The sequence below is a fragment of the Heloderma suspectum genome, chromosome 2 (genome assembly GCF_057233095.1).
Source record: "Heloderma suspectum isolate Gila_16-S chromosome 2, 16-S_ref, whole genome shotgun sequence".
Classification (NCBI taxonomy): domain Eukaryota; kingdom Metazoa; phylum Chordata; class Lepidosauria; order Squamata; family Helodermatidae; genus Heloderma; species Heloderma suspectum.
Window position 1 is genome coordinate 158,944,486 of NC_139459.1, and position 27,271 is coordinate 158,971,756.

The 27,271-nt window shown below is 40.2% G+C and overlaps 1 protein-coding gene across 3 annotated transcripts in view; it reads left to right on the plus strand.

The window, feature by feature from the left end:
* Positions 1–27,271, plus strand: part of GSK3B (glycogen synthase kinase 3 beta) — a 247,018-nt gene that overhangs the window by 173,937 nt on the left and 45,810 nt on the right. The window contains exons 9-11 of one of the 3 annotated variants that reach the window (XM_084835389.1): positions 9,299–9,337; positions 13,250–13,436; positions 24,463–24,561. In XM_084835389.1, the coding sequence (XP_084691515.1) occupies positions 9,299–9,337; positions 13,250–13,436; positions 24,463–24,561 (325 nt within the window). The remainder of the gene's footprint in view (positions 1–9,298; positions 9,338–13,249; positions 13,437–24,462; positions 24,562–27,271) is intronic. The other 2 variants (XM_084835390.1, XM_084835391.1) reach the window with 2 other exon arrangements.

A 27,271-nucleotide genomic window follows, 5' to 3' on the forward strand; every position in this document is an offset into this window, starting at 1 on the left:
TTGCAGATAAAGTTGCTCATATCTGTGGCAATTCAGACACCATTGTTTTAATAGAGACAGAGCTGGATGTGACCAGAGTGCCACCTAGTCATGTTATCATAGATACTTTTCAGCTTGCACACCCTGAGGATGTGGACAAACCGCTTAGGGGATTGAACAGCATGATAATATGACACCAATACTGTACCAGCTGCATTGGTTGCCAGTGCATTTTCGACCCCAATTTAAATTGCTGATTTTACCCTTTAAAGCCTTAAATGGTTTGGGCCCAAGTTACTTGAGGGATTGCCTTCTCCTGTACTGACCGCACTTTGAGGTCACTGACAGAGGCCCTCCTCACTTGTCCACTGCCAAGGGCAGTTAGGCTAGTGAGTATAAGGGAGAGGTGGCCCCACACCTCTGGAATCAGCTTCCATCAGGGGTTCGATTACAGGTCTTCAGGAAGGCTCTGAAGACCCACATGTTTTCACTAGTGTTCCTATAATCTGTGGGCTGCAGGTTTTATTGGAAGAATCTGTTTTTATAGTGTTTTATAGTATATGATTGTATATTTTATTGCCTATTTACTTTTGTATGGTTTTTTTATCCTGTATGTTGCCTTGAGAGATGGTACTATCTTTAAAGGCAGCCTAAAAGTTATAAGAAAGAAAGAAAGAAAGAAAGAAAGAAAGAACAGTATCTGATTTAATATGGGAGTGTGAAAGACATTTAAAAATAGGTTGTCAGTTTTTTTAGTATATGTGTACATAAAAAGAAACCTAAAAATTCACAAAATGGGGAGCTTTTATGTGTAGGTACTATACAGTAGTTGCCCTGAATATTTGCACAACTCTTCTCTACAATTCTTACCAGTGCATTTATCACATGTGTATCATTTACCAGTAACAAAATTGTTTGTTTGTTTTTTGGAGTGCTGAGAAAATGTTACATGCCCTGTCATATAGTCCCCTAAATGAGTCCAGAGAGCATTGGTAAGCTCATTTGATCAAGCAGTTCCTGAGCGTGTATAGAAAGCTCACTGAAAGCCTGGATGAACAGGAAAAATACGAAGACAGATTCAAGGAGATATCCATACTCTCCCAAAACAACATTCTTGGCAGAATTACTGCAGCCTTGGATTGGAACCATAACAGGAGATGTGTCTCTGGGAACCTTGCTTTCCTGATAAGCCTGTTTCCTGGGAGATTGAGAGGATGTGCTGACCTGTGAGAGGAGGTATTTAGAAAGACACTGAATTCAATAGCAGGAAGCCTGCATTTTCCAGGATGGATTTTTTCTTGCCTGCACTGTTTTTCTACAGACTAACGGGTTTGGAGTGAAGGACACCAGGGGCTACCATTGAATGCCATTCTTTTGAGGTTTTTATATTAATTATTAACATTTTTATATACAATAGAGCATATTTAAAAGACAAAGAACCCGCTTTTTATTTCTTTTGTTAGATAACATAACTTATAGCAGAAGACTTATATACCTCAGATTCAGGGAGATTTTAGCTTCTAATTTCTGGGGGTCAGGTCGAATCAGTTCACTGAATTATAACTTCATAAATAGATACACCACATGACACCCAACTTGGTCTCTTTTTTAGCATATCCCTTTTAATTAATGTTATTCTGAGCTAACCAAGCAGCAGTTTTTGACTGCTTGTTTTCCTTTCTTGTGCAGGAGGCTTTCTTTAGAATAAAAGGAAGACCTGTATACTAAATGGCCGAGGTTAGAAATCATCAGCTTTTTTAGCTTCTTCAAACAGAGAGTTCTATTATCATTGAACATTATAAAGATGACGTTATTGAATGAGAAAACGGGGTGAGATACCTCATGGTGCAGTTTGCTTTGATAGACGCTGGTTGGGAGGATTTGGACCCCTTAATGATGAATTCAAGAATGGTAGCCCCTAGTATATTGACTAATGCTTATTTTGTGTATGCAGGATGCATGCTATATCTAGATTTTTGGGCAGGTGATTCTCCCTGCTCCTGGCATTAATAGGTATGGTCCTGTGGCCACCATTCCTGCTAATTATGAGAAGAAAGAAAGTAGACATTTGCTCCCATTACTACTCCAGAGCAGCAACTTTATTGGCTGCTGAGGCTAGGGCAGAACTGGCTTTTTTTTACACAGTATGTGAATCTTCACTTACACCTTGGTGTTTGCCCGAGCTCCAGCCGGCCCTCTTCAGGATCAAGATGTGACTCCTGTTCACCTCAACATGACAAATCTTCATGTCATTGTTGGACCTCCCTGACCCTAAGGAAGCTGCTATGTGGCTTGATCAACACATTGCTGTCCTGGAGGGAGTTATGGCTATTTCTACCCGACGCATTCATGTGTGGGTTGTGAACACCCTTGTTCTTGAACAAACTGATTTTACCTTGAACAAGGCTGCCACCTGGAATTTAGTAATTGCAACTATGTATCAAAAGACTCACAGCCAGATTGGACAGGCCTCTTTGATTGCCATGTTAGTTGTTAGTGATTTTAAAATGGGCATGTGATTCTCCTCAGATTACACTTTGGTGTGAAATATCCTTAAGCCACATATCCATGGAGTGACTGCCCTGCTACATATTGTAGCATCCCTGTCTACTTTGGTTTCTGATCAGCATCAGATTGCTCAATTTGGGGACATTCTAAATCATGTTTATGGTACCCTTGGCTGCACCATTTAGGATGTTTCTTAGCTGTAAAACATATGCCAGACTCTTCCTTTGATAGTTGGCAGCCAGAATGTCCCAAAGGGGAGACAGCGGTCTCTTCACAATTCTGACAGAAAAAGAATCAGAGAAAAGGAGGGATGAGAAGTTCAGAAGCCTGCCTCTAGGCAGAGTTGTTAGAGCAGGCATTTTTCTTGGTCTGATGAATGCAAGTCAAATTATGTTTCACCTCCACAATAGCGTTATGCTCTGAAATCTTATATCCATGAAACGTATCATTATATGGATTATAAAATGGGGGGCCCACCATCACCTCAGCCAAGAAATCTAGAATCAGGCCATCGATGTGCAAAAAGAAGAGCTAAGCAGTCAGTCAACTCCTCCGAGCAACGATCTACATAATACACACCTCATCAAGAGCCTTCTACTTCCTCGTCTGAACACCAGTCTTCTGCTCTCCCAACAAACACCTATAAAGTGAGACAGGTAAAGGTGCCTAAGGCACAACCCCTTTCTGCCAACAGCAGTGAGGAATGAGAAAAAGTTCCCTTGTATCCAGTGCATCTATAAGGGACAGAAAAATTTTGGATTTGTAGGTACAGGGGTGGAAGAGTCATGTGTGAGAAAAGGGACTTTACAAACTGAAACCAAAATTGGCCAAGTATCCTTCCATGATACTAGGCCAGATGATATAGCTCAAATTCAGCTAACTAGTAATGGGACTAAATATGAACTTTCTTTAGTAGAATTGGAGGACTTGGATCGTGCATGACATATGTGTGTCATTTTCCCAGCAACAAGACAGGGTTTTGTTTTATTTTTTTGTGTGCTGAGAAAACGTTACATCCCCAGAACAGAAATGCTAGCTGCAGGGGGAAAAGTCTGAATCCCCCACAACTGTGCATTTTTTTTGTACTATCATGTATTTATCTTGGAAGGCCTAAGACTGGCTGCACAAGGAAATTAGTGCTTGGGACGGAACATACTGATTACTGAACCAGTGCAGGAGGAAGAACTATGATGTTACGCAAGAATTGCAGGGAGAATTACATTGGGCTGGATCGCACGATCAGAATAAGCCACCATGGCTTATTGGCGGAAATTGTCGCTGGGCACGGCTTGTGTTGTCTGAACCCAGGTGGCATGGCTTGTTGCAGGGGGAAATAATCCATGGGCTGTTGTAGGCTTATTGAAGCCATTATGGCTTACTTTGATCATGTGAACCAGGTCATGGCGTGCTTGTATTTAGGATTAGACTACTAAGGTCTTAACTGAACCATTCCTTAAGAAATGCTTCCGTCTCTACAAGTGTGCGTTGTTTTCCATAGGTGCTCATAATTACATAATCCTTTGCAACAATAGCCCAAAATACTTAACTTTCTGCTTGAGGCTTCCTCTTCATAACTTTACAGGCTAACAAGTAACTACTTATTCAATGTCTGCTCTCTCTCTTTCCATTAAATCTGTAGTTTCAGATCAACAAATAGCCAAAGTGAAAAGGTCCAGAGACACTAGAAACCCCTTTGGCTAATATTGTCTAAACACTTTTTGAAAGCATGAGGATCAGAACTTCATTCTTCTTTTAAAAGGAAAGATTGACATCCTCAAGAATTTGATGAATGCTACATGATCCCATGACTCCAATACCTTTTAGGTGGTGGTGGGGATCCTCTATGAATGCAACGCATGTCTTGCACCATGCCTTGTCCCTGGGATCGGTTTGTTGTGTCTCCCCACCCCCTTTGATTTTTGTTTGCTTTGCTTCATTCATGAGATCCCAAAGACTGCATTTAGCAATGAGCAATATAGAGCAGAAACAAGTGCTTTTCAATATTAATGACTCCTCTCTCAAAGCACATACATTTACTGCACCATGCTAAGACTGTTGCCACCTTTGTTTATGCAATCCTTAATCTGCATCCTTGGATGAAAAGCAGACTGATATTCTTGTTGTATGTATTAATTATTTTTATTGCATGTGTGTGAGACTGCTGGTGTGGATTCATATATCAAAAGAAAGATGCCATCAGTTTAGAGCCAGCCTAAAAGTACATATACTTTTTAGCTCTTTGATGGCACTTTGCACAATCACAATGGCTCTCTTTCTCAGATCTGCCAATACTATTATGATTTTCTTATATCTTTCCCATGCCACAGTGGGCTTTTTTTTGTTTCCTTCATTAATTTCTGTTTTTAAAAGTAAGCGTTAATAGTTGTGGATAAAATACTTAAATGGGTAGACACAGAGTGACCCAGGAAACAAGTTTTCTTTATCTCCCTGCTTACTGTTTCACTGTGGAGCAGAGGTGAAATTATAACTCCCTCCTCCTTTCCTCTTATTCCTTTCATATAAATATCCATATTTATTTATTATTTAAGTTATTACATTTATATTCTGCTTTTTTTCCTCTTGCAAGGAACCCAAGGCAGCTTACATGATCCTCCTCCTCTGCATTTTATCCTCACATTAACCCTGTGAGATAGGTTAGGCTGAGAGCCAGTGACTGGCCCAACGTCACCTAGAGAGTTTTATGGTCAAGTGGGGACTAGAACTTGGATCTCCTAAGTCCCAATCCAGCACTCTCACCACTGCACCACACTGGCTCTCATATTTGATATGTGTAGCTAGCCTTCTGGATCTGTTTGGTTTGGTTCCTTGATCTGTTGGACTCTGCTCCCGATGCACCTACCAGTGTTGTGTACTTTATCCACTTGTGTTCTCTGTTTGTGGTGCTATGTGGTTTATATTGTGTGCGTTGATCTGTGAAGGGCTATTTTGTGGATGATGCAGCCTTGTATTTAATTACTAGTCTTCATTTTTAATTCACAGGTATAAAGTATTTCCAAAATGTGGGCTCTTTCCCATAAATGTTATTTACTATGAACTTTGGACAAGGACTGCCCCAGAATTGTGCGGCATCTAGAGTTGTTTCCCATTCAGTGCTGGGAACCAGCTCTGGAACTTACGTGGTAGTAGTATTAAAGAAGTCTTATAATTTCAGTCTGGTCTCATCAGGTTTTAGACCTGTTTTCAAAGGCAGGGTCCAACCCTGGAATATATGAATTGGCAGCAGAGATGTGAATATGTACAGTGGTCCTCATTACTGAACAGATGTGCACAAGTGGTGTGTGGGTTGTATCAAACGTTGTTGTTCCACCAGTGGGAGGAAACCACTGGCAGAACAGATTCCCCCTCTCCCTGCAGTCCCCCATGTGCCCCCCAAATCTTCTTTGGAGCAGACTGGGAGTGTCCAGGGGAGAGGACAGGGAAGTCCTGTCACATGAGGGTTGGATCCAACCCAAAGGGTGGGAAGGGGGCTTACAGACAAGAAGTGCACAGAGATAAGAGTTTATTTATATGCTACTTTTCCATGATGGGCCATTCCCAAAGTGGTTCACAATAAGCATCAAGCATCAAACTATAGTATAAAAAGGAATTTATTGCAAAACATATTAAATTAATATAGAACAAAGTCAACAAGTCAAATTCAATATAATAATAAAATGATATAATCAAATATTAAAGCAAGATCAAAATTAACAGAACAAAATAAATGGCTAACCCAACTCCATAGTGCTAGTACTGGTATGCTCACGGGGCCACACCAGCCCAGTTTAAATAACAGTTTGGGATCTTGGGGGACAGGGTCTCACGAGGCTAGATGGTTCACAGCTGGCTTCCTCATCTCTTCTACAAGGAGGCACTGGCAGCAGCAATGGGGAGGTATTGGGGAATGGCAGTGATGGTAAGTCTTCTTCCCAAGCCTCACAGGTGTTCTGGCCACTAGCGCTGATAGGTAGAGCTCTTCTACAAATAATATGTGGAAGCCAAACATTATATCCTCTTTTCTTTAATGCAGGGGTGCAGAAGCTCAGACACAGGGTCCAAATCTGGCCCTCTGGAGTTTGCCATATGGCCACACACCCTTTTCCCCAACCAGGAGTTGTTCAGTGGTTTCCTGGATTTTGTGCAGTTTTTCCCCCATTCTAAAAGGTTGAAATGCCTCTCTTAATGCTTAGTTACTGGCAGTAAGAGCTATAAGCTGCAATATGCTGATACTTTTTGTATTTTGGACCCTGTCCCTTTTGCCTTCAGCCCCACCCACCCCTGGAATGCAGCTCCTGAGAGCTTCTCCAAAATGGAATTTGGATCTCAAGCCAAAAGTTCAGCACCCCTGATTTAATGATGCTTTGAGCTGTTCTCCCTTTTTGCTTTTAGGCATAAGCTAAATTCTTTCTAAACGACTGTGAGAGAAATCAAAAAGTTGAGCTACATTCCAAAAGTTTGTCATTTTGAGGCTTTTTGTTTTTTGTTTTTGCCTTAGTGTATATTTCAGTTCAGCTAATTCATTTATGATTACTTGAATTGTATTTTTAATTTATAAAGTAGTAAAAACATCATACGGTTCTAACAACATCCGTTTATCTATACTTTTCATTCCAATAATGTACAATTTTAATATTAGCCAAACGTATTTTTAAAGTGTGGTTGAAGGGTGCTTTTTTTTACTCATTCAGTTGTATACTTAACATGGAATTGTTTCGTAAGAAACCAGATAGTTTATTGACTGATCTTTGGAGTGGCCTGGGAACAATTTAAACTAGGCAGGGGGTGGGTTGTACTGTAGAAATTACCTCTTCAATTCCCAAATTGTGAAGCTTTAAAGTTTTCACTAATGCTCATTGTTATTTTTTCTCCAAGGAATAAGTTACAATGGGGTGCTATATCCTGCGCAAATAAGTTCATGGATATAGCAGGAAGCTGCAAATCAAGATTTTAATTAGACTCGTATTATTTGAGAAATTTAATTTTTAGTAGCTTGAAGTGCCTATCATTTTTATAGTAGGCCATGTAGAAAGCCCTTGTTTGATCCTATATACTAACATCGAGCTCATTCTCTAAATGTGGATCCTTATGTAGAGGGAGGGAGGTAGCAGCAGGCTTGGAGAAACCCCAAGGTTTGCAGAACTACAAAAACATTGGGGGGGGGGACCTAGGAGGGGGAAAATCCTCCAAAACAGTCCAGTGAGAACTGAGCATACTCAGCCATGGAATGGTGGCTGACTGTTGGAGGGGCAGGAATGGAATAGAGAATCCTGGAAGAGGGCCTGGTTGGCTTGAACCTTGAACAGGAACACTACACAGCAACATTTTGTCATAGGCCCCACATTTATATATGTATTTCCCAGTGTGGCATTCTATGTCAACATTTTATAACTAAACTGAGCAAGTTAACTGAAAATAATAATGTTCTGTGATGATGATGATATATATATGTGAACAAGTGAAGTGTTCACAAATTAAAAGTTCCTGTCAGTGTTTACATGTTTTGTTTTGGTTTTCTGCTTGTGGCTTTCCTGTGCATTTTACCTGGCCGTATTTAGTCTGCATACTAAAGGTTAGTCTGCCCAATTGCATTCTCTTTTGTACTCTTAGCGTTTCTTTTCCTTTGCCAAGACTGTTTTCGATTCTAATAGATTTCACTGCGACGGGCCGGCTTTTAGACCGAGTGCTAAATTTTAGTCCGCAGACTAAAAAATAATCCGCGGATTATTTACCCAAGCAATTCCCTCACTGAGAACTGCATTAAATACAGTAACTGTTCCCCTCAAAACATGAAAGTGTGGGCAGTACACAACTTACAGCAAGCTCTATCACCTGCCCTTTTGCATCTAGGCACAATGGAATGCTGAAAACATCCCTGGTTTGTGATGCACCCCATTGTACTTAAGTGTTGGCAAACTGGATTATTGACTGCTTGACCTGTAACTGTGACAGACTCTTGCTTTTAATGTTTGTATGCTTTTCTGTAGTTCTTAGTGGGGGAATAAACAGCAGAACAGATTCCAGTAAGAAGAGTTAATGCAGCGCGTTTCTTTCATTGTCAGTGTGCTCTTATAAAAGAGAAAGACAAATCCCCCTTTAAATGGGCATGAGGGCATAATGAAGGAAGCCACAATAAAGAAAAAAAAAGTTAAGATTTTGCCAGCACTCCTGAAGTGTCACATCCAGTTCCTGAAGCATCCTAACGAAATATCGGCCAAAAAACTAAACGCTAAAAAGCCATTGGTGGGGAAGTCAATCCAAAAATGAAGAATAATCCGCGGCGGCCTGATACACGCATAGGTTATAGAAATTTAAAGTGATAATCTTAGAAATGAAACATTTTATATCTATTACATGTGTGATTTCAAAACCACTTTTCATTTTGTGACTTTGGGACAAATAAATAGAGGAAAAAATGAGTAGTCTGTGCATGAGAGCATGTCTCATGCTCTTTCCCATTTCTATAGAAATCTGCATCCAAGACAGGGAGGAGCACTGCAGATTAATATTGAAATTTCAGTATAATTTTACTTCTACGTAGTCATTTGATTTGTTACTTTTGAGTAAAGTCACTGGCATTGGAACATGCATTTAAAATGTTTCTATACTATGCCTCACCCTTGCAAAATCAGATTTTTGAAGTTGGACTTGCTGCATTTGAGACTGATGTTTAAAGGTTCTAATTGTATTAAACATTTAATATTTCCCCATCACCATGGATTTCTTATAATATTGGATATATTTTTCCTTGCTGGACTATTCTTTTGGATTGACTCCCCCTGTTTGGATTATTTCACTGCATTATCATCTTTAGGACTCGTCAGGAACAGGACATTTCACCTCAGGAGTACGGGTATGTACATAATATTTTTTATATCATCAGGTTTCTTGTTGGAGGAGGAGAGGCAAAAATAAGGGTGGAAAAGTTGACACCAAACAGCCATACATACTTGAAGTGTCAGCTAAATATTCCCTCTCCGTTTTTCAGTTAAATCCTGGGGAATGGGATAGTATTTTGATTTTCTGGCATTGTTAATATAGATAACTCATTCCAAGCCCTAGAAAAGCCTGCAGTTATGGTGGCTGCTTGAATATAAGCTATGGAGCATTACAAAAGTATGTGAATAGCTTCTGCTTACTTATGGAAGAGATGAAGGTGAAGAGGTGAATTCTGAGTACTACAAGTAGTCTTCCAAACAAATCAAGGAAATGAAACTTTCTACAGTTACAGTTCATTTAAAAATAGTAATTAAGAAAAATGTAAAACATGAGCAGTTTTAATTTAAAGGAGACAAATGCCATTTCAACACACAATTGTACTTCCACCAAATTTCATAGTAGGTGGTGTTTAATTTCATTTAGTAAGTTCTGAGATAATATTTGAGGTTCCTCAAATTGGTGGGAAATGTTAGTTTTTAATGAAATTTTATCCAAATCTGAATGAGGAGTTCTCAATACCCTCATTGAATATCTAGTTGAAAGGTTTTAAAATATGGAGGTAATTTCTCAAAAATGCCAAACCTATGAGGTGAAAAATGATGTTTTTAGTTCATTTGACATCAAGAAGTCAGTCATGAGCCGCAACTGTGTTGCACCCCAAAGATAGATGAGTTGTATCGATACCAGTGTCTCCATTTTCTCTTGATGAGGGTGGTGAAGTTATTTTTGTTTGTTGCTTTTCTAAATGAAGGGGTGAGGGAGACAGAGAGGAAGAATTAACAGAAATGAAGGAAGATAGACTGCTAAAAATTTAAAAGTTAATCCCTCCGTGCCTCCTTAAATCTGCTCCGGGGGTCCATGGACTACAGAGGGGAGGGAGAATCTGTCAGTGGTGTCTGATCAGCTGATGTACCAGCACAGTTGGATACAACCCATAACCTACTCATTTTAGAGCATTCCTATTGGCTTTAATTGTACTGCTGTAGTCAATGGATTGCAACCTAGAATTCACACATGGAGATTCAATCAAATCCAATAGCTACCTTTCTTGAAATAAAGTTTAATTGCCCAGTCATGTAATACCTGCTCCCAACAATCCGTTGATGGACTTCTAGGTTTAACCTCATAGCCAAACAGGGCCCTTCTTGTTTTCAGTGAGATTTCAAAAAGCAGCAGTCAGTCCACATCATCTTCAACAGGATGATGGTCTCCCTATCTTTCTGTGAGAGCAGCCTCACACAGCTTGCCAAGGAGTTGTGGTGGTAAAAGTTTTATCTTCCTGCAGAGATTTTTGTAACTGACCATAATAGTAAAGTAACAAAGCTAATGTACAAATTTTTTTCAAAAGCCAACAAAAACATTTTAAAGGAAAGTGGGATTTTGCCACTAGACCGGCTTTATATTGTTCTTAGTGACCTCAGTTCTAGAATAATAAAAAATAATAGTACATTTATATTCTACCTTGCCATCTCTAATGGGACCCTCAAGACTGTCTAATAACCATGATAAAAAACACAAATCCAGTAAAACAACCAAAAACAAAAAGAACCAAGAAAATAACAGTAATATGAAATGATAAGCAGCAAATAAAAATCCATATTAGTTTACAGATCACCCAGGTAAAATGCATGTCTAATAAACAGTCTTAGGGTGCAATTCTATGCATGTCTAGATAGAAAAAAAGTCCTACAATTCCCAGCATGCGCTAGCCAGCTGGAGCATGGTGGGAATTGTAGGACTTTTTTCTGTCTAAACATGCATAGGATTGTGCCCTTAAACAAAGTTTGAAGGCACTGACATCTTAGCTATTCGTGCCCCCCCCGCCTTCCCCCCCCGCCTTCCCCCCCCCCCCCAACCCACTGCCCAGCCTTTTTGTCCAAGAAGTGTGCTGGGCAAAATTACCGCTGTGTCTCCTAGACATAAATTGCTACAGGGCTAGTTCCTCAGACTTTTTCCAGCTGGAAATGGACATCCTGTCCCTAAAGCAGCTGTCTGTCATGGATTGAAGGAGCAAGGAAAGGCAGCTGCAGTCACCACTTTCTTTCTCAGGATATGAGGCAAGGCAAGGAGAAGTACTAGGACATACACAGGGTTTGAAACCCCCTGTTTTCAGGGGTATTGGCAGGGAGAAATTTCAGAAGTATTTGCAGGGGGAAGGGGTTGCTTACACCTTCCCTTGTCCACTATTCCCCACAGCCCCAAGCCTTTTTTCTCCCTTCTGGTTGGGCTCCGAGACTGGAAATAAGCATGGTTGGGGCAAAACAGCTATGTATGTATGATATTTGCAAGGGAAATTAGGCAAGAATAGAAATAGTTCATCACTTTCTCCTCCTACCTGCTGGTTCTCCTCTACAAATGCCCCTCTGCTGCATTTATATTAATTTGTCAAATTTAGGTTTGGGAACACATGTTTGCCAAGGTAATGTGTAGTTCTGCCCTCAAAGAGTGAGGAAAAGCAGTGGCTTTATAGCATGAAAGTAATTTGGTAATGTTTCTCTGGGCTTCCCTCTTTGCACCTGAGGGAAGAATGTGCTGCCACTCCTTTACCCAAGTGAGGTGAGCAGAAGAGGGACTAATTCCATGTTTCTTTTAGAGGTCCAAGGGATTTCTTTCAGACTAACCATGGTATTGCCTCATATCACTTCAGCAGCAGCTTGAGTTTCATTTAGTAGTTCTTGAAACACCTGGCCACTGCAGAAAAGTTGTGCTTATATGGTTGTTGGTGTACCTTAACCTACTTATAGCCTTCTAATTCCTTATCTTGGGGGTTTTTCCTCATTGCATTAAGTTAGTGTTCTCTACAAACACAGCGCTCCTGATGAGAGTTCACAACAAAGCACAGCCACCCCTTTTATTAGGGATTAGGAAATTCTTGAAGCCATTTTGATTCTGAATGTTAAGGTCTCTTCTTTAATATCTGGGCAGACTTGCAGTTGATTTTGCATGTGGTATATATTATTCCTTCGTGTTTTGTGAGTTAAGTTCACCAGCATTCATCTCAGTCTAGTTTCAGCACTCAACACATACTACCCTCCCATGACCTGCATTGCACACACACCATAGCTGAAAGAAACTGTTTAAGGAAACCTGTCAGTGTGTGACTAACTATTTTGTATGTGTGTGAGAAAGAAGGGAAATCTAGATACAGTGCAAAACTAGTGATGAAAGAATGCTTGTGGAGAGTACAAATCAGAGGTTAAAAGGAGTGTTTTCTATATGCTGCTTAATTTATAACCTCTGATGTCTGAGGGAGAAACTAGCTGACTCAGCACCCTTCAACTGTCTTCCCAAATGCCAGATGTGCAAAAAAATACCCTAATTAATTACTTACCATGTGTTATTAAAGAATCAATCAAAACTGTTAACTGATGAGTGTCATCTTGTCTGCCAACATAAATCCATTCCCAAGATAAAAGTCAGTTTATCGTTTAAAAGATGGAATTATTTCATCTTTGTTCTTCAGAAAATCCTGTTCATTTGTTTTTCTCTTTCCTCCAACCTATATGCATGGCTGACTGCATATCTGTTATATTTTGAATGGATTATTTCCTTTATTCCTAAAGTTTTTGTCAGCTGTCTTGTTGTTGTTTTTTTCCGTTGGGCTTGTAACTTCACCCTAGTAAAGCAAAAACCCTTGCAATTAACTCTTTCCAACCTTAGAAGGTTGGTTAAGCTTCAGCACTTTAAAGATCCAATGTTGTTAATAAAAACAGTGAGTATAATTCCTGCTCTGGAAGGTTTACTTGCTCAGACTCACTGCCCATCAACAACAAGAGTAAAGAAAAGTATTGATGGTTGACAGACTGTTCCTCTTGTTCTGCCATAGGTCTTCCGGCCCCGCACTCCACCAGAAGCAATAGCGCTATGTAGCCGTCTGCTGGAATATACCCCCACTGCACGCCTGACTCCTCTAGAAGCATGTGCACACTCTTTCTTTGATGAATTACGGGACCCAAACATCAAACTACCGAGTGGGCGAGAGAAACCTGCGCTCTTTAACTTCACCACTCAAGGTAGTCGGGGAGCATTAAGGAAAATTGTGTGCTTAACATTTTCTGTTGCACAAATACAGCATCATCTCAAGCTGTGAGGTCAGAATAATGGATAAAACAGGATGGATAAAAACATTGGGCAGTTGGAAAGAGAGCAATATTTCCAAAGCATGGACTCTCAGGAGTGGGGAGAGTAGAGGAAAACATTTGGAATTACTGTGTATAGATTTGTCAACTCAGTCTTCATGGAGAAAAGACTGTATGACATATATTTGCATCCATAATCTCAGCAAGCTAGTGCCCAGTAGTGTAGTGGAGCCAGAGCTCACAGGGATACTGCACCAGCACTTTTTTATTAGCAGGGATGCTGATGTCATCTGCCACCCCCCTCAGAATCTCCTGTTCCCTCTGGCCCACAGTTGTTCAGATTCTTTGGAAGTATGCCTACAACCCAATTATGGAAATTTTATTGATCATATGAGTTTTAGTTAATTAAACTATCAATTAAATGTGCATATGGGTAAGAACTATTTCCAAAGCAAGAAGCACACACGTATAGAATATATTTATAGAATCATACTTATAGAAGGTTATACTTCTAGAATATATTTGTTTTTAGATGATGCACACGTGTGTCATAGCAGGCATCATCTTAGAAAATGTCTTGTCTCCTATCCGTGAGAGAATGGAGAATATCTTTAAGATGGTGCTTGCCATCTGCAATTTTCATAGGCACTTGTATAAAAAATAAACATCTGCCTGATTAATCAGCAGTACCTTTATTAGAAGTCTTAATCTAGCCAATTAAGGGATTAAGGCTGCAATCCTATGCCTACTTACCTGGGAGTTTGCTCTATTGAAATTAATGGGATTTATGTCTGAGTAGATTGCACTGCTAATGTTGCAGCCCTATTTGGAAGATGTCAGCAGTCTATACTAAAGCCAATGAAAAGCTGAGGACTGCTCACCAGTCTTAGAAAGGGTGCTATTAACACACAATATTGTGGGAGCATTTTACTAGCACACAAATATTGCTGCTGTTAAGGCAGCACCGCTCCTACACAGAAACACAGGAAGATGCTTTACATTGAATCAAACCATTGTCAACACTGCCTGGAGCAGTTCCCCAGCGGTTCAGACAGGAGTTTCTTCCAAGCCCTGCCTAGAGATGCCAGGGATTGAGCCTAGAACCTCCTGCATGCAAAGCATTAGTAACAGTACAACCAGTTCCTGTTGATCAGGTTCGATCGCGTTGGTTTCAGATGGGAGCTATTGCCAGTCTTCCATTTCCGCCGATACAAAAGTAACCACAATACTACTGTAAGCAGCTTGACTTTGTTATCTATGTTAGACTTTTAATTTGCCTCATCTCAGGATTCAGTTTATTTGAGCCAATTCAGATTCATCTTGTAAAAATAATCGGTGTATATTGCATTATTTGTGCCCTTTCTGTGAATGCAAGGCTAGGGAAAAAGTAGAAAACATGATATAGAACCTTCAGAGGCAGGCAGGCCGAACAGTCTTTTGCTATGGCTCAGCCTTTAGCTAGAAGAAGAAAGAAATTTAGCAAGAACCACTCAAATGAATGGCTGCCGCTGCTGCTTAAGTAAGAATGCAAATGAAGAGAGGCTGTCTGAACAGCAATAGCCCTCCAGCATTACACAGATGATGATAGGAACAGTCTTGTGAAATAGGGCAATGCACTCCCCCCCATTTCAGATCACTGAAGACTTCTCTGCATCCTGTATGCTGTAGTAATTTACTTTGCAATAAACTGTGCTACACTGGTTTCTGAAGCAGATAAATGGAAAGTAACTGTTTTTCCTTTTTATTTATTTATTTTTTATTTTATTTGTAAATCTAAAACCTACTTTTCAACCTCAAGAATGTTTGGGTGAACATTTAATTTCACAATGGATCTGGTTATATTTATAGAATATAATATAACACATTCAACAACATTTAGTGTCATCCCCAAAAGGCAGATTAAGATGGGAGGAGGGGGAGAATAGGAACAGAGAATTATCAGTAAACAGTACCAGTGAATGGGGATAGTTAGATCATATGTGAGAGTCCTTCAAAGAAATCTCTGTCCATGGACACTAATTTCTGAATTGTAAGAGGCAAAGTCAAAAGGGAAGGAGTAGTTCTGTAGTAGAACCAGAAGGTCAGAACTGTTTTCATCGGGTGGGTTATCAGCAAACAAATTCTGTTTTGAATTTAAAGGAAACCAGAATATTGTAATTTTTAAACACAGTCCTGTTACTACTTGGTTTGAAACAAGTCCAAAAGTATACAGGGGATGCACCTCTAAAATTCTATTTGTACTCATAGGAAACAGTCTTGCAAGTTGTTCAGTTGCTCAGAAGATTTGGTTCCTTCTCTTGGCTTTGTTCCAATTACAAGGTACTCTTGGCCTTGCTCCATGGGAAAACAACATAACTTTGCACTTTTGAAAGTCCAGTGCATTTTATTCCTGAAACATCTACTATGATACGTGAAAATCTTATTGCTATAGTGTCTATTCACTACAGTTTATAAGAGATCCCCAGTAGGCTGCATTCATCCAGTAATGGATGAACTAAAATACGTTCCTTGGTACAGAATACTTTGGATAACTAAAGCTCCAATCCCACAGTCACCTGGAAGTAAGTCCCACTGAATTTAGTGGGGCTTACCTCTGAGTAGACATGTATAAGATTACACTGTAAAGTTCTAGTCTTTCTTGTTCTGGAAGAGATTCCAAGCCAAATATATTTTACTACTTTGAGCCTGTTTGCCCGTAACAACAACCCATCAGTTAAACAAACCATGGGCTGTTGGGAACGAGCGAGCACACTGCTTGGCTCCTTCATGGGTTGTTGAGCTAAACAACCCAGTGATTAATCCAACAACAAACCATGAGTTAACCAATGGGTTGTTTTTAGCCCCTACATAACCTATTAGTCCAGGTTTGGACATCACACTCAACAGCCTGTGAAGGCGCCTATCATGGGTTGTGGAATAAAAGTGGGAGTGACAGGTGTGCAGGAGGTAATGCACTCTCCCCCCATGCATTGGTTGTTTAACCAATGGGTTGTCATTATGTGCAGACCTGGTCAATATCTCAAAGGGTGTCTTGGGAAAGCACTTGAACTTCAGGTGACTCACCTGAATCAAATCCCATTCAATACCAAGATTTGGACTGGAAGCGTCTGTCAACGGAGGCCCTCTGTTTAGAGAGGTGAAGGCCTGGAAAAAAACCCATCAAAGTTCAGGGGGAAATGGTTTGTTTGCTGAGGACCATTTTTGTTTTTTCCTGAAAAAATTGAACAGTTTTGGATTATGAAATATTTTCTTCTAAAATTTAAGACAAGGTATATGTTGTTACCCAGCCTTTACTCCCCTGGAAATGATTTCTAAAAACTGTATGATAAGACTTTTATAGAAAGATTACGCATGAAAAATGTCTGGAAATAATGAAGCCATGGGGGAAAGTGTTTATTTAATCCTCTCTGTAAGATTCCCAGCATAATTATTTCTTCCATTCCTTATTAAAATTATTGATCCAGAGTATCTTTTACTGATAGACATTTATGTTCAGTTTCCAACGTGTGAGGAGAGTCACCATATCATAATAATGGAAGAAAATGTGCATTCTTGACAATTTGCATTTTGTTCTATAGAGGCCGGTGTTCTGGGCTTATTCTGGTTAGATGCTGTAGCAATCAAGTAATGTCATTCTAATCTAAAACCCACACATGAAAAAAACACTGTAGGTTATCCCGCCACAGTCACCAGATGCAACTGAATAGCATGTGGATTATCCCACCTATGTGTCTTTTCTTTTTTAAATTACATTTTAGAGTTAGAACTCACTGCCACGGGTTTTAATAAAGTTCTCAGCTAGACGTCATCCTAGGGAATCCTGCCTCAGCTATAAAACCTTTTAACTGGTATCACTAGAATAAACCCTATCAACCTAAAAGAAACTCAGTACCCTGGTTCCTATGGCAAATGCATGAGATCGACACTATCACTAGAGACCACCTTTCAAAATGAACAAAAAATAAGATGTTCATTAATGGAAAGTATTTACAAAATCGGATAAAATGTCATTCTTCAAATAATAGGTTGAGATTGATTAAAGGTTCTTAAATTAAATATGGTTACTCACCTTTCCTACGCTCAGTCTTTCCCAGCTAAATAACTCTCAGTAGCTTTTCCTTCAGATCAGATTTCCCTAGACTCCACCCCACACAGAAGGGCAGGTTTAAGAATTTCCTTAAACGTCCTTACAAATAGGAACAGATGGTGTACACCAGTCTTCCTCTGCCACCACTTCTTCCTGCTTCTTCTGGCTTCTAGGATAATTCAGATGTTTCAGGGACAACTTGCTGGTGTTTTTTCTGGCAGGCCTTTAAATGGGAACCTAAAATATGTTACGCATATCTTGGTTTGCTCACAAAATTATCATGTTTGGTATATTAAATGTAAAAGTATAGTTTATTCAGCCAATAATTATAAATTTACTGAGTTTACTTTTTAAAGTTTTTAGATATAATAATTTTATGAGCAAACCAAGTTATACATAATACAAATTTAGGAACCTAAAGCCTTCTTTATGTTCCTAAAGCAGCCCTCCCCAGCCTGGTGCCCCACAGAAGTTTCGGTCTCCAGTACCCAGCATTCCAGACCATTGACCATGCTGCCTGAGGCTGGTGGGAGTTGAAGTCCAAAATATGTGGAGGGCATCAGTTAGGCACCAGTTGGGGATGGCTGTCCTAAAGCAACAGAGTGACTTTAGATATGTAAAGAGCGCTCAAAAAAATAAGTATTGTTTATTTTTCAATAGCTAAATTATTATTATACTTACTAAAATTACCGGACCATATTTTTGTAATCGTTTTGTAGTGGTATGGTTCTGCTTATTTTAAATTCAGCAACCACCTAAACTTGAACCTGTATACTAGGGCTGTGCCCAGACCTCCTGCTCCACTTCAGATATCGCTTCAGATGTATCCTTCTGAAGTGACCCTGCTCTGCTTCTGACTGATTTGGACCTCCTCCATTTCAACTCAGGTCTGGATCCAAAGCGAGATTTGGATGTCCGGATCACTTGTTTGGGGTGTTTCCCCATTAACTTGCATGGGGAAACACAAATGGCTGTAACGTTTTCAGTTTTTATGATACATACATGAAATTTGGGGAACCCTCAGCCATCCTGGAGGGGACTCCACCTGCCAAATTTCAGACAGTTTGGTCCAGTGGTTTTTGTGCTGGGTGGAGTTAAAATTTGATCCCCCCCCCCACAAAAACTCTCAAAGCAAAGAGCTATAACTTTTCACTGTTTCCACAGAAGTGCTTGAAATCTGCGCCCCTGGAGGGCATCCCATCTGCCAAATCTCAGACAGTTTGGCCCACTAGTTTTTGTGCAAGGCGCAGGTAAAATGTGCTGTTCTCAGAAACTCAAACCAAAGTTCATAAATGGATAATCAAGTTAGGTGTTGAAGCAGTGAGGTCACTATCCCTAAACTTGGCTGTAGGTTTCTTTGAAGGGCAAATAGTACTACTTCCCTATTCACAGTCAATAACCCCAGGGTCTCTTTGGCTGAATTGCCTGGGAAAACACTGGCTGGTAGGCAGGAAGCAAACAAAGACAGCAACCCTGCCAAGTGGGCACATTGACTTTAACGAAGAACAACAACAGTTGTCTGCTGGATTGACAGAGGCAGGAAGCAACACAGCAACCCTGCCAGGAGGGCACAGCAGCACCTTGTCCACTTCAGCCCCTGCCAAGACCCTGAAGAGGCCTCATATTGGGCTTGCTTGCTTTGCAACACACAGTGTGGTATTATAATATTTAAATAATAACTGTTAATGTGTGTAGTCCTTTGCCCACTGTTTTTGGAAATGTGGACTGTGTACTCCTTTGACACATACTATTTGCTTGTCCACGCAACACAAGCACACACACACACATGAGGAAAAGCAAAGCAAACACTAAACTACAAGCAAAGCGGGGGGCGGGGAGAGACTAACTATAATTCTAACAGAAGAGAAAGGTTTTTTTTAAAAAAAAATATTACTTTTTCGGGAAAAGAGATCAAAAATGGGAAGGGAGGGAATACAGGAATTAAGAAGGGGAAGCGGAGGGGAGCTAAGAACAAGGAAAGTACTATTAAAAAAAAACTAGACAGAATCAAAGTAAGGGCAAACTAATGGTTGAGGTAGAATTGAAAAGGGGTGGGGGGGGCAGGGAGAAGCAACCACAGTGAAATTTTCTGGATTTTTAAATAAACAACAAGAATGAATGGTAAACCTATTACAGAAGGGTGGGGCGGGGTGGGGACACTGACATAGCTGTCATAGCATGCGCTTTCTTCTCGGCTTCATTCTTCCAAAGGAGAGTGGGAAGGCTAAGGCTTCCTGCCATTCCTGGCAGAGACTGGCACAGTTGCCGTAGCAGAGGCAGGATAGGACTGGAGCCGAGAGAGAAATGCTATGGACCTTCCCTCTCAGCTCCCATCCCATCCTACTGTTGCCGCCGCCACCCCGTCATTGCACACAGTGACAGCTCATCAGGGCAGTGGGAGTCTGCTCAGTTATCAGGTGGCTCGCTCGCCCCAATGGATCGTCTTGTGCCCCTCCTGTGGTGCGTGCACCCCACTTTGGAGACCACTGCTCTAGCTTCTACTTCTCTCCAGTAACACCACCTCTTTCACAATGAGCAAATGGAGGCTCACTCACAGCAGAGATCACTTCCTCCCTCCTCCGTCTCCTATCCCCTTCCCCTGCCCCTCCTGGTGGCTAGATCTCTCTCAAATTGATACATTTGACACCTCCGTCTCCTCTCGCCTTCCCTCCTCCCTCCTCCTCCTGCTCCACGTGATCTTTCACAAATCGATACATTTTGGAGACAGCCCGTCTGAGCTGCTCAGAAGGCATAAGAAGAGCTCTGAATATACAAGGCGGACCAAGGTGCCTCATAGGTGACCTGCTTCAGTTCGAGGCAACTCAGTGCTGTTCTGATCTGCTTTGTAGCAAGACAAGGCACCTCCAAATCAGCCCACTTTGCCTCGTTATTTGGTCTTTGGACCGAAGCAGTGCACAGCCCTACTGAATACTGTTACCTTGACTACCTAAAGCTGAAAGTTAAGCTCACAGTTAGTTGTTTATTTTACTTAGCAAGGCAAATTCGAAAGTAAAGAAGGAAAACTTGCAGTTCAGAAATTGAAGTAAACTAACCCTATATGATAGACAGCTACATTGTTCTTGGCCTTTGGTGGTTAGTTTGCAATTTATTCCAGCACCTGAACTTAGTGAGGACAGTGAGTCAAGTCAAATATTTTCAGCATGAGCACAGGTAAACGTTTTGAGAGCTTTGTAGAGTTGGTAAAGAGAATATTCGATGCACAAATATCAAAGAAAAGGTGAGTGGGAAGGTATACCATATGGGGAAATGTTTTACAAAATGCAGTAGAATGCTGCATGGCCAAATAACCCAACATAGAAAACTACAATTCAGTTTGCTATGCATTATAATAAAAACCAAAAAAACTGAGAGGAAAATGTCTGTTCAAAGATGAGCTAAACTTAAAAGTGAATATTTTTAAGAAATGCCAAACTTCCAGTCATTGATGTCAATCTTATGTATGATAAGCAATAATAATATTATTCCTTAATTGAGATAATTGAAATAAAGGCAGATAATAATCTCTTAAATCGTATGTCTCTTGAAATTATTATAATTTATTTATTTAAAATATTTCAAGGCAGCTTTCAGGGCAGGAGCCCTCCCAAAGGAGCTTGCAACAATAAAATAGACTGATACAATTTCATAAAAATAACAATCTAAAACACAAAAATAAAAACACACACACATAATCTGAGGAAGGCCATAGTAAAATAGTAGGTTTTCAGAGCCTTCCTTAAAAGCCTGCAATAATCAGTATCATCCAACACTGCTTGAAGTTGTAAGGGACATGCTCCTGCAACTTGCCCAAGAATGGCAAATTTGACACTGGGCAATAGTTATCCCCCCTTCATGGATCACTGCCTTGTTGTGGCGAAGGGGCTTGCATAACTCAGTGAAGCCATAAGCTATGCCGTGCAGGGCCACCCGAGACGGACAGGTCATGACAGCGAGTTCTGACAAAATGTGGTCCACTGGAGAAGGAAATGGCAACCCACTCCAGTATTCTTGCCAAGAAAACCCCATGGAACGTATCCCAAGGCGAAAAGAGATGACGCCGGAAGATGAGCCCCTCAGGTCGGAAGGTGTCCAATATACTACTGGGGAAGAGCAGAGGGATTTTCCAAGTAGCGCCAGAAAGAGTGAAGCGACTGGGCCAAAGCCGAAAGGACAGCTGTGGATGTGTCTGGTGGTGAAAAGAAAGTCCGATGCTGTAAAGAACAATATTGTTTAGGAACCTGGAATGTCAGATCAATGAATCAAGGTAAGCTGGAGGTGGTCAAACATGAGATGGCAAGATTGAACATTGACATCTTGGGAATGAGCAAACTAAAATGGACAAGCTAGGCTTCAGCAGTATGCGAACCGAGAACTACCAGAAGTACAAGCTGGGTTTCAAAGAGGCAGAGGAACTAGAGATCAAATCGCCAACTTTTGCTGGATCATGGAGAAAGCAAGAGAATTCCAGAAAAAGTCTATTTCTGTTTCATTGACTACGCTAAAGCCTTTGATTGTGTGGATCACAACAAACTGTGGCAAATTCTGAAAGAGATGGGGGTACCAGACCACCTTACCTGTCTCCTGAGAAACCTGTACGCGAGTCAAGAAGCAACAGAAAGAACCAGAGATGGAACAACCGATTGGTTCAAAATTGGGAAAGGAGTACGACAAGGCTGCATATTGTCGCCCTGCTTATTTAACTTATATGCAGAGTACATCATGAGAAATGCTGGGTTGGATGAATCACAGGTCGGAATTAGATTGCCGGGAGAATTATCAACAACCTCAGATACGCAGATGATACCACTCTAATGGCAAGAAAGCGAAGAGGATCTAAAGAGCCTCTTGTTGAGGGTGAAACAGGAGAGTGCAAAAGCTGGTTTGAAACTCAACATTAAAAAACCGAAGATCATGGCATCTGGCCCCATCACTTCCTGGCATATAGAAGGGGAAGAAATGGAAGCAGTGACAGATTTTATTTTCTTGGTCTCCAAGATCACCGCAGACGGTGACTGTAGCCATGAAATTAAAAGATGCTTGCTCCTTGGGAGGAAAGCTATGGCAAACCTAGACAGCACAGTAAGAAGCAGAGACATCACCTTGCTGACAAAGGTTCGCATAATCAAAGCTATGGTTTTCCCAGTAGTAACATATGGCTGTGAGAGCTGGACTATAAGGAAGGCTGAGCGCCGAAGAATTGATGCTTTCGAACTGTGGTGCTGGAGAAGACTCTTATGAGTCCCCTGGACTGCAAGGAGGTCAAATCAGTCCATCCTAAAGGAAATCAACCCTGAGTGCTCATTGGAAGGACAGATACTAAAGCTGAAGCTGAAATATTTTGGCCACCTAATGCAAAGAGAAAACTCTCTGGAAAAGACCCTGATGCTGGGAAAGACTGAAGGCAAAAGGAGAAGGGGACGGCAGAGGATGAGATGGCTAGATAGCATCCCCGATGCAATGAATATGGACTTGAGCACGCTGCGGGAGAGAGGGCAGGACAGGAAGGCCTGGCATGCTATGGTCCATGGGGTCACGAAGAATCAGACACGACTGAACAAATAGTTATCCGAAACCATTGCATCTGAATTTTGTTTCATTAACAAGGGCCTCACCACTGCTTCCTTCAAAGCTGCAGAAACCTCACCTTCCCTCAAGGAGGCATTGGCCACCTTGGATGTCCAGATACCTAGCCCAGCTCTGGCAAATTTCACAAGCCAAGATGGACAAGGATCTAAGGAGCAAGTAGTATGCTTCAATCTTCCAAGCTTGAATTGAATCATTTCTCTATTTCTTGTTAACTGATTATATTATCACACACAATCATATTGGCATGGTGTAAAAGAACCTGTTAAATAATTATACACAAATTTAAACAAACCAGAGACCCCTGGATTTAGCACAGAACATAATCCTAACCTTTATAACAGACCTTATGAATGGATATTTAATTTCAACAAGTCTGAAATGTTTTATGCAATCATAATTTGAATGTGTAACTAAAACTGAATGAAAGGTAATCCCCTACAATGTGATCTGTGTTAATAAAGTAGTTTTAAGCTAGAAATGGTTAATATTTTAACGGGGGCTACTGTAGTTTTTCCCAGGGTAATATTACCTGGTACCTTGAGGCTAAGAATGCTATAATGATAATTAAGCAGTTAAAATATTCTTTTGAAATCTACATTCCCGGGGGAAGTCTGCATCTGTTCATTTTGTACTCTTGTTGGAAACAGCACAAATAGCATTATTACTTCAGCTTGTTCATTTTAGGGGATGGGAAACTCTTGCCAGCTGCTTCGCAATCCCATGGACATGTATCATAGTATCATCCCCACTTCCCCTCAAAATTATTGGGGTGTGTACTGCTTTAATTGTGCATGCTGTGTTTTCTTTTTAAATTAGGTCACAATTCCAAAAGCAGGAGGGTGGGTGGGTGGGTGTGGGGGGGTGTAGATACATAACAGGAATAAGTACATGAAAAGTAGTACAAAGACAACAAGGGACAAATTGAAATTAAAAGAAAAGAGATCTGGGCCATTTGTGGAGACATATCCACATGGAAATATCTTTTCAATCAAACCAAAAGTGTAAAGGAACACAACCATTCCCTGAATGAATTTGAGCGGTTTCACACTGAGATGATGGTTTCTTTTCTTTGGGAAGGAACACCAGAATCTTCTACATAGATTTTTAAACAAAATATAGCCATGTGACTGAGCCTTTCTAGAAGTGCGCAAGAAAATACTGATCATGACATTTCCACACACCTTCCTTTCATTCATGGCTACATTTAATAGGAGACCCACTGAACCTGCTGGCAAAAACTCTCCCTATAGGCTGGCTATAAGCATTCTTTCTTTAACTCCCTTCTAGAGCTGTCAAGTAATCCATCCCTGGCTTCGACCCTTATACCTGCTCATGCTCGGAATCAAGCAGCTGCTTCAACTCCGACAAATGTTCCAACAGCTTCAGGTGAGACCACATTCATGCCTTTCACTCTTTTCCTTGGTACACAATTTCTTCCTGTAACAATCTTCACTAACTCAGATGCTAACATTTCACTGATCATCCCAATGTCACCGCAAACTCTTAAATCTTATTATTAAAACTACTGCATCTTAGTCAAGTCTCTCAAATCTCTAATGTAAATATGTGGAAATTAAAGGGTAGCCTAGTTCTTGGGGGCAGGGGATCTATATTTGCTGTTCACTGATTTTGGCATGCCATCTGGAGATGTGTGTCATGAACTAAGGCGTTTGCATTCCTGTTGCATGTCTTCAAGTGCATGACCATAATCTGGGATAAGCTTTAGCACACAATTAGTCACAATGGGCTTTTGTGCCCTTTGAAGTCACACATGCCATTTAGAAGCTATCGCACATCATACTGTGTGTGGTGAAATATAGTATAAATATTACAGAACTTCTATTTTTCTTATGTTTGTGTGTAGGAGTATTCTTTGAGAAAATACATATGAGATTGAATTCTGACATGCACAACAGTGTGAGTTAAAGGTTAGGGAGTTAAAGATGTGTTAAAGGAGGATAAGGAAATTGCAGAGAAGTTCTGTGCTTTTGCATTTATCTTCACTGAGGAAGATGTCAGGCAGTTAGAAGTGCCTGAACTTTTTCAGGAAGGGACTCTCAAGAACTGAAGCAAATAGTGGTGACAAGAGATGAAATTCTAGACCTTACTGAAACATTAGCAACCACCCGGTCTATCCATCTGAGAGTTTTTTAAAAACTCAAGTGTTAAGTTGTTCATCCTCAAACAAAATTGTCCCTTGTAAGAAAAATTTGAAAAAGGGGACCCAGGGGCAATCCAGGACATTACAGGCCAGTTAGTTTAACATCTGTTGTGGGTGAATTGGTGGAGAGCCCTGTTAAAGATAATTTTATCACACATATAGAAGAATAGATCTTGCTGAAAATGAATCAACCTGGCTTCTGCAAAAGTAAATCCTGACTCACTACTCTTTGAGAATGTGTGGATAGTGTTGATTCAGTAGTCTGTGTATTTGGATCTTTGAAAAAGCATTTGACAGAGTTCCTTACCAAAGGCACCTGAATAAACATAGTAGTCAGGGGATAAAAGGAAAAGTCCTCTTCTGGATTGGTAAATGTTTAAAGAAGAGGGAGTTGAGAATAGGAATACATTTGTCAAATACTATTTCAGCATCAAGTGAAATAATCAAGGCTTAATCCATTATTTTAATATTCAGGATATACTAATGTTGAAGTGTATTAGCAAGAGTTGCCATTATTTTTGATTAGTATTGAACTGCCACATTGATTAAAGCAATTGACCTATAATTTGCACAGTTGGTGTGATCTTTGCCAAGTTTGGGAATAACCAATATATAAGTATCATATAAAGAGGCTGTTAAAGTTCCTGATTCAAAAGCCTTACTTATTATAAGACAAAACAGCTTGGGAATAAAAAAAAAATCTAACTGTGCTCCATTCTATAGGAAAACCATCTGTTCCTGGAGCTTTCGTATTTCACATGTTCTCAATAACACACTTAAACCTCTTCCACCTGCTCTGCAAGTAGTTCGTTTTCCTGCAAATCCAATTGTGGAAGGACCAAATCCAAAACCAAAATGTCAAATTCCTGATTTGTAGTATCCTATCCTTCCAGTATAGTTCAAAGTAAAAATTTGGAAACTATATTTGCAGTTGTATATACATTATTATGATTATCTTTAATCAACAGAATATAATGGCAAGTTTTTTGTTGTTTCAACTGAAATGCTAGAATCTTGACAGGCCTTCCTCCACTTTCCCAATAACTCTGCCATCATTAAGAAATGAAATATTCATATTCCAAGTGCCAAAAGATTTAACAAAATTAGGCAATTTGGTTCCTAAATGGACTGGAGCATGGTCTGAGATAGCAACTTTACTCTATCTACTTTCTCTTTCCGAGGGTGGACAGAAGGTAAATTGGAATCTACTGGTAGATCTATGGGTGATTTCCAGTAGATCACAAAGGATTTCTGACTTCTAATGGTTTAACAATAGTGAAAACAGAAGGCCTCTTTTCCCTCCTAAGTTAAATCAGAAGTAGCTTTTTTTAAAAAGGATTTGTGTGCAAGCATCAGTTCTGGTACCGAAAACTAATTCCTGGGCTGATCATATGCTTAGAGGCACCTTGTTTCTCAATTCTGACTTCCTTCCTGAACCGCTATTTTGCACCTGGCCCCAACTGATGGACCTTTGGGTTTTAGTGAAAAACAAATTTGAACCCTCAAGCCTTAAGTCTCCCTACCCGTGCTCTACACCAGTGGTCCCAAAACTTTTTTGATCGCACACCCCATCAGTAAAAATTTTTTGAGCATGCACCCCCAATATATTTATATTTATTTATATATGATGTACATGGACTACCACAGTAATATATTATGCACATTATCAAACATACACAAAAATAGAAATTATGGAAGGATGAGATAAAGATGAAATAAACAATATTTTTAAAAATCATTTATTTTATTTATTAGTTTTTACAGGTGACACACTTACATCGTTTTTAGCAACAAGATCATACACTGATGGAAACATTTCCAAATATCCATTTTCCAAATGCTCTCTCCATAGCATGAGTTTCTTTCGAAAAGCAGTTTTCTCGCTCATTGTTAAAACATCACCTTTTCCTTGAAGGGACAGATTAATGTGTTTAT